General features: G+C 40.1%; 1 protein-coding gene across 1 annotated transcript in view; it reads left to right on the top strand.

Annotated features, from left to right (window-relative positions):
- The first annotated feature begins 5,986 nt into the window (after positions 1–5,986).
- LOC121287450 (G-protein coupled receptor 54-like) overlaps positions 5,987–7,681 on the top strand; it is a 40,555-nt gene continuing 38,860 nt past the window's right edge. The window contains exons 1-2 of the mRNA XM_041205347.1: positions 5,987–6,203; positions 7,075–7,199. Of these exons, the coding sequence (XP_041061281.1) occupies positions 5,990–6,203; positions 7,075–7,199 (339 nt within the window). The 5' untranslated portion in view covers positions 5,987–5,989. The remainder of the gene's footprint in view (positions 6,204–7,074; positions 7,200–7,681) is intronic.

Raw genomic sequence — 7,681 nt, 5'->3', positions numbered from 1 at the left:
ATATAAAATATATTTGACAAAGACTCGGGTGGGGAGATGTAGTAGTAGGGTCTTCAGGGCTGAAAGAGATCATAGCCAGAGTATTTCCCTCATCGGGCGGGCTTGGCAGGGGTGGTCGGGGAGCCTACTGCTGCCCGTGATTGGCTCCACTCCACGATTTCACATGGGCGGGCTAATTATGGTCCACGCTGCGACTTTGTCGCATGAGCTGGGACATGTTTTTAATTCAAAAATAAATTTTTTAGTTAATGTTTATTTGCTTTAGGGAACCTCATCCCACTTGATGAGGTTAATTTGATTTTAATTAGTTTGTTAAAGGCCTTAATAGGCCTTTCAATTATCGGCGGATGCGCAGCCAACTCCGGTGCGTGCCTGCTGAACAAAATATCGCGTGAACGCACGATGATGTCAGGGCACATGCTCTTGCATACATTCTCGCAGTTAACTCCAAAACTAAGCAGGAAGAGACCTGGGAAGGAGAGAAAATAACAAACACCATTAACAAAAGTAATGAAAATCTTAAAACATTTGCCTTTGGTTTGGGCCACTGAAGGTTCGAAGTAGCTGCACGCCTAATGACACTTGTGATGCCTCTGATCATACACAATGCTCTCACCTTCCCTACTTTTACTTGTCAATTATTTAAAATTAATTACAGCTGCAGTATTGGCTTTGCTTCATTAATTTTGTATGCCTTTTGCTTTAAGATTGGAGTAAGCGGATTTGCTTCCAATAGAAAATTAAAAAGTAGGGGTTTTAAATCACTTTTTATATTCCATTGTAAAATGGTTGATATCCATTTTAGAATTTGCAGCAGAAGCAACACTATTATCATGACAGTTGTATTCTATTATCCTTATAGCTCACAGTGCTGGTGTAAGATGTACATTTGTAAAGATCTACTGGGAAAATAGACTGACAGGTGAATTCTATAACTGTCACTTGGATAAATGTATTGGCCAAGCTGCCAACTGCTTTAAATGCTTTGAGGTATCTCAAATGTTTTAAACATTTGAAATGAGATTTGATTCTGGATGCTTTATTAAAGTGAAATTTCATGATGAATGTTTTGAAATTAAGAAGTATTTAATTTCCCCCACCCCCCACAATTTTCTTTAATCTTCTGAAGATGCTAGCTCTTTTTGGCATGCAGTTTCATGAAAATTGTTTGCATTCAGTTATCTCGCCCAAATAGCCATTCTTCACGTGTAAGCCCAAATAGTGAATACCCAATTCTGAGCCCAATTCTTCAACCCTCCCCAAGTCTACACATAAACACTTTACTGCTAGTTTCCAGTGGTAGCCAAAATGAGCACATGAATGAATGCAGGGAATTCAGGTTACACAGGCATGCTACAGATTAGAAGGGACATGTCCTGGTTGTAAAAAGAAGACTTTCCTCTTTACTCCAGGTGCCTTGAATCAGACAGCTAAAAAATTGTGACCTTCAGTACAATAGGTACTTTAATAATATACATTGCAAAATTTCACTGGATCAACAATTCCCTCTTGGTGTGTAGCTCTCAGTCGGTCTCTAACTTTAACTCTTGTAATTCTCTCATTTGGTCTCTGAATCTTTCTCCCATAGTTCTCTCATTCAGTCTCTAACTCTCTTCAGATGTGTGATTCATTTTGAGTATTTTTTTTTTGAAGCTAGGTTATTTGGAACTTTCCTGTGACAGTCTACTTTTTCTCTAACAGCAAAACTTGTATTGATATAGCACCTTTATTCTACTAAAACAGCCCAGTGCACTTCACACAAGCATAATCAGACAAAGGCCATTTTTTTTCTTCCTTACATATCTTAATGCGCTCCATCCTGCACTTAAACTCATGGTTGAAATGGAGCAATCAAATGAGCTCCCTTTCCTCGATGGGCTAGTTAAGAAATCTGCCAAAGGGTTCTCTACTACTGTCTACTGCAAGCCTACTTTCATTGGTCAATGTACGTGTTGGGATTCCTACAGTTCCATGCACTATAAGATTGGCCTTATTGGCAACCTTGTAAGTAGGGTCTGAGAAATTTGCTCACCATGCAAACTTGATGCTGAAATAATGTGCATCAAAGCCATCCTGCGGAATAATGGCTACCTTCATCAGATCCTTGCTCACTGTATATCGTGCAAACTCATGAATGGGCCTAAGGACGCCACTTCAGTCCTGAAATATGCCCAGGCTACCTCAGATTACCCTGGAAAGGTAAGGTGTCTCAAAAATTTGAGCGACAGGTGAAGATGCCATTTCATGCTGCTACTATGCAGTAGCAACATGAGTGGTATTCTCCACTAATAGGATTCTGCCATCAAGCCAAAAAGACATGCAAAGTAATGTGGTATATGAATTTCAGTGCTGGTGTGATGCCAGGTATGTAGGCTGTATCTCCCAATGATTGGAGGACTGTATCAAACAGCATGTCCTTACAGCTGTTCACAACAGGCAAAGTACAGACCGTACCCAACCAGCACATGTTTGCAAAGCTCAAAACATAGGGCAGAATATTGAGCTTGGTGGGTGGGCGCGCACCAGACCAGGCCGAACGTAAAATGTCACATGATGACGTCGGGCGAGGGTCCTGACATCATCGTGTAGTCCCGTGATATTCCCTCCGGTGTCAGCAGTGCACCAGCTGACAATTAAAAGGCCTATTAAGGCCATTAAAAAGGTAATTTAATTCAAGTTTACACTGCCCATCCAACCTTACAGTTGGCAGACAAACGAAAACGTTAAGCGGCTTTTGCACTTTTTAGGAAACCTCATCCACGAGTGGCATGAGGTTTCCTAAAGCAAATAAACATAAAATAAAAACTTTATACTTGAATTAAAAACATGTCCCTGCTCATGTGACAGAGTCATATGGGGGGATATGTTTTATGACATTTTTGTTTTGTTCATTAGTTTTTTTAAACAGCGCTTCATCTCCCTGAGACAGCGCTGTGCCTCAGGCAGATTGAAGTGCTCTATCGCGCGCATTTTTCAATCAAACAAACAGTGCTGCCGCTTGCGTTCCCCGCTGGGTGGGTCTAAATTGGCCTGACTATGTAAAATTTTAGTGCGGTGCCGATCGCAGGCAGCAGTCAGTGTCCTGACCACCCTCACCCACCCCCGCCGAGCAACTCCGCCAAGGGCAAAATCCTGCCCATAGTGTTCAACATTAGATGTGATTCTGCAATTGGACAGTCCCTGCTAAACAATCCTGATTGTGCTAAGAATTACACTGAAAACCAATTTAAAGTTATCAGTCAGGCTCGCAGTGTAGCTCAATTACACATGTTAGAAGCTACATATATTCACACACAGGGCCCTGTCCTTTGCAGGCAGAAGGAGCATGTCCTCGTATTGTGCCTTTCTCAACAGTCAGCTGAAGATACTGCCACAATGCGGTTAGGAAGAAAGTTTCAGGATTTTGACCTAGCAATAATGAAGGAATGGCTTTATAGTTCCAAATCAGGGTGGCGTGTGAACTTGCAGGTGATGGTGTCCCTATGATTCTATTACTCTTGTCCCACTAGGTGACAACTTACTGCAGCTGTACAGGGCCTTGGTGAGACCACACCTGGAGTATTGTGTGCAGTTTTGGTCTCCTTACCTAAGAAAGGATGCACTTGCTATAGAGGCAATGCTGCAAAGGTTCACCAGACTGATTCCTGGGATGGCAGGATTGTTGTATGAGGAGAGATTGGGCTGAATAGGCTTGTATTCACTGGAATTTAGAAGAATAAAAGGAGATCTCATTGCAACATATAAAATTCTGACAGGGGTGGACAGACAAATGCAGGGTTGATGTTCTCTCTGGCTGGGGATCTAGAACAAGGGGTCACAGTCTCATGATACGGGGTAGACCATTTAGGACTGAGATGAGGAGAAACTTCTTCACTCAGAGGATGGTGAACCTATGGAATTCTCCACCACAGAAAGCTGTGGAGGACAAGTCACTGAATATATTTAAGAAGGAAATAGATTTCTGGACTCTAAAGGCATTTCGGAGTATGGGGAGAGTGCAGGAGTATGGCGTTGAGATAGGGGATCAGCTATAATCTTATTGAATGAGAGAGCAGACTCGAAGGGCTGAATGACCTACCCCATGCTCTTATTTTCTATGTTTCTATATAATTATGGCATGATCAGTGTGGTTAAATCCCCCGGACCATTATAACTGCTCACCCATCTGGTTTCTGCCAGGCTAGATCAGCCCGACTGATTTTCAATGATTTACTTGTAATAACCCACAAAATTGTCATCGTTTACAAATCTTTAAAAAAATTTCTGTATATGTATTAAAATTAATATTTTTAGTAAGACAACATTTCAATAGTCAGAATATTAGAAAATTGGTGCAAGCCAATAGGCTTGAGCCACAGCTACTTCAAGTCACCAAGCATCCAAATACACCTTGACCTTTCATAACCTCTCTGAATCCATTGCCTCACTGCTAGATCATTTCAAATATTCAGTTAATTTTTGAGTTAATTTTTTTCCTGGTCACTGTAGTACAAAAAGATACTGGAGCTACTGGAAAGACACAGAAAAGAGAAACCTGAATCTTTGAGGGGATGGTGAGATTGGATTATGATGAGCAATTACGTGAATTGGGCATATTCTCATTGGTGAAGAGAAGGTTGAGAGCTGATATGATTGTCATTTTTTGAGCTTTAAGGGGACCAGGATGGTAGAAGGTGAACTGGATGGTCCAGGATCTTTTTTCTTACAGCAATTCCCATGTTCCTAAGGGTTGTTTTAAATTTAGTTTCCACTGTTCTTAACTTGCCCTTCTGCACAGAACAGAGGGACACCTGTCAGAAATCAGTGGCGTCATTCCTTGAAAATTGTTAGCTTTAATCTGATGGTCTGTTTGTACACCCACATTTTTATTAGCCTATGATGCTTGAGGATTGGGGCATTTATACCATGGAGCATAGGTGACAGAGGAAGAGCCTGCTATGGATAGGCTTCTCCCCAATAAATTAAATTAGTAATTAATTCCATAATCCATGCTTAACCTTTCAAGGGAAAAGAAAGAATGTGTTAAAATACAACACAATTCAATGCAGATACAAGGCATCAAGATCTATAAATCCTAACAGTAACTGCAAAATCACTGGAGGTTTTTATCCTCTTAACCCATTTGTGGGGAATTCCTTTGTGCAATATTTTAACCCAAGTTACTGACTGAGTGAATTAAACCAATGCAATTGTAATTGTAAGTGAAGGTATAACGCAGTGGAATCCCAAAAAGACCAGCTTTGCTATACTTACTATAGAGACTACCCTATGGGCATTGGGTACTTATAGATCATTTTACGTTATAACGGGGTTAAGATAAATTGATAACAATTTGTGCATTTGGTCTAATATGGAAGCAATGGGCAGATTTTTTCCAGAATTCAATAATTTTGAAATGGTTAATAAAATACATTTACACAAATGTAGAAGAAAATAATAAATATTGTACAGATTAAAGCGCAACAATCTTGAAATAAGAACATAAGAACACATGATTGAAGAAATCAAGTAGCTTTGTTATTATTAGATGTTAAAGAAAGGTTTCTTTCTTTTTATTAGGGTTTGAGCAATGACAGTTTAGGTTCACAGACAAGGATTTCAGGAGAGCGCACCTCTTATCCTGCCCCTCCGCTTTGATTTCAAAGACACATCACCACCGCGTCAAAAGCTCTCTATATAAAAAAAACGGTTGCACTCGTCTGACATCGAGCCGGCCTTCCTTTCCTTCGACTCTTCCTGTCAGCGAGCTCTGAGTGAAACATAGCACTCAACTGATTCGGCTTCATCAGTACATAGTCTAAACATGTCATTGACGAAGTGCTAAAGTCAGAATAGCATTTGGACAGGTACAATCGCCTACTGGAGAGGAAAATCCGTGTGCATCTCTCGGGAGAGGTTCATATTACTTATTGTTTTGTATGTAAGGTGGTTCTAACGGCATCGCTTTTAATTTCCTAAGAAGATGCTGGGCACTTCTGTGGCCCCCTCCATGAATGAGTCTTTCCAATATCTGAACATTGCATGTTTGGAGAATGTCTGTAGCAACACAACAGCAGCTCCGAGACCCCCAGTGTTGATGGACGCCTGGTTGGTGCCCCTCTTCTTCGGGATTCTGATGGTGGTCGGACTGGCTGGAAACTCGTTGGTGATTTATGTGGTAACGAAGCACAAGCAGATGCGAACAGTTACCAACTTTTACATAGGTAACAAAATCGATGAGTAAATTCACGCAGTTCTGTATCTATATAATATCACTCTTCTTCCCCTTTCGACTTTTCCCATTTGACACGGGGTCGCCACAATGCTGGCTGATCACCCTTCATATCTACCATCATTTTTTTTCCATTTAACGAGTAGTTTTAGCCAGTTGCCCTTCCTGCCACCAACCCTCCCCATTTATCCAGGGTGGGGAACGGCACCGATACACCCTGACTTCCCTGCACCGGGGCTGAGTTCTACATCTATACAATCTATACAGATTAATTTATAAAGGACAATCTGTATCTGTAAAATGTATGTAGATGTATGCATGAGTGATAAAAATAATATATCAAACTAACTATAAATTCTACAGTCAGAGGTACTCTGATATTAATTGTAAACCTGGTTAGAAGGGGAAGGTATATTTTATTTCGAAGTATATTAGATAACCAGGCTCGGTAGGTGTAAGTGAAACCTTTAGTTTAAAAAAAAAGATCAATTTCGTTTTGTAACTGTAAATTTTCCAAGTTAATATTTTAAATTAAACCAGTAGTGGTAAAAATTCAGAAAACTATTTTATATTTATAAATCTGAAAGATAGAACTTTGGATAAATATCACTTTGATATATGGGGACAGAGTCAAGACCAATCCTTCAGCTCTTGATTAAAAGGTTTGTATTAACCCAGTTCATTGCTCTGTGAAATAAATTCTAACTTATTTATCTAAATATGGTAATGAGCACTGAAATATTTAAACTCTCTAAATTATAATAATAATTCACAGAATGACGTGAGGTAGCTGCTTGGTCTGCAACTTGATTGATTTCTCAATTCTCTTTGAGATTGCTCTGAGCTTTTGTTTCTTTTTCCAGCAAATCTGGCTACAACTGATATTATATTTCTGGTGTGCTGTGTTCCTTTCACCGCAGTCCTATACCCACTCCCCAGCTGGATTTTCGGGGAGTTCATGTGCAAATTTGTCAATTACATACAACAGGTGAATTTTCCTATGCTTTGTCTGTTACTTCTGACTGAACTTGTAGCTACATTCTTTGAGCCATGCTAACCCCAAATTTTACTGGTCACAGTTAACTAGCATATGCATCTCGACATATTCCAGCCATTTTCAAGCGTTGTCATCGCCAACCTGTAAAGTGTGTAGGTCACCAGATGGTTTAATTTGATAGAACAATGTGGGACATGATTTGCATCTGTGGTCAAGAAGGTGTCACTGGTGAAGATTTTTTTTGGGGTACTGTACCAATCCAGTTCTAGCACAGTCTGGAGCACAGTGGTGACGTTTACACCGGAGTTATGTTTTAACCTGGTTTATCCCTTTAAAGCTACTGTTTAAGTGTTCTTTGTGGGGCAGTGGTTTAAATCAGCAAATCTAAGTAATGCTAGTTGTTTGTTAAAATCTGGGCATGGATTAGGAGAATTGAAGGAAATGACTGATTTTTTAAAAGATCGCTTTGATGT

Source organism: Carcharodon carcharias, chromosome 14, assembly GCF_017639515.1.
Source record: "Carcharodon carcharias isolate sCarCar2 chromosome 14, sCarCar2.pri, whole genome shotgun sequence".
NCBI classification, from domain to species: Eukaryota; Metazoa; Chordata; class Chondrichthyes; order Lamniformes; family Lamnidae; genus Carcharodon; species Carcharodon carcharias.
Note: the sequence above shows the minus strand (reverse complement) of the source record. Positions and strands in the feature narration are given on the sequence as shown.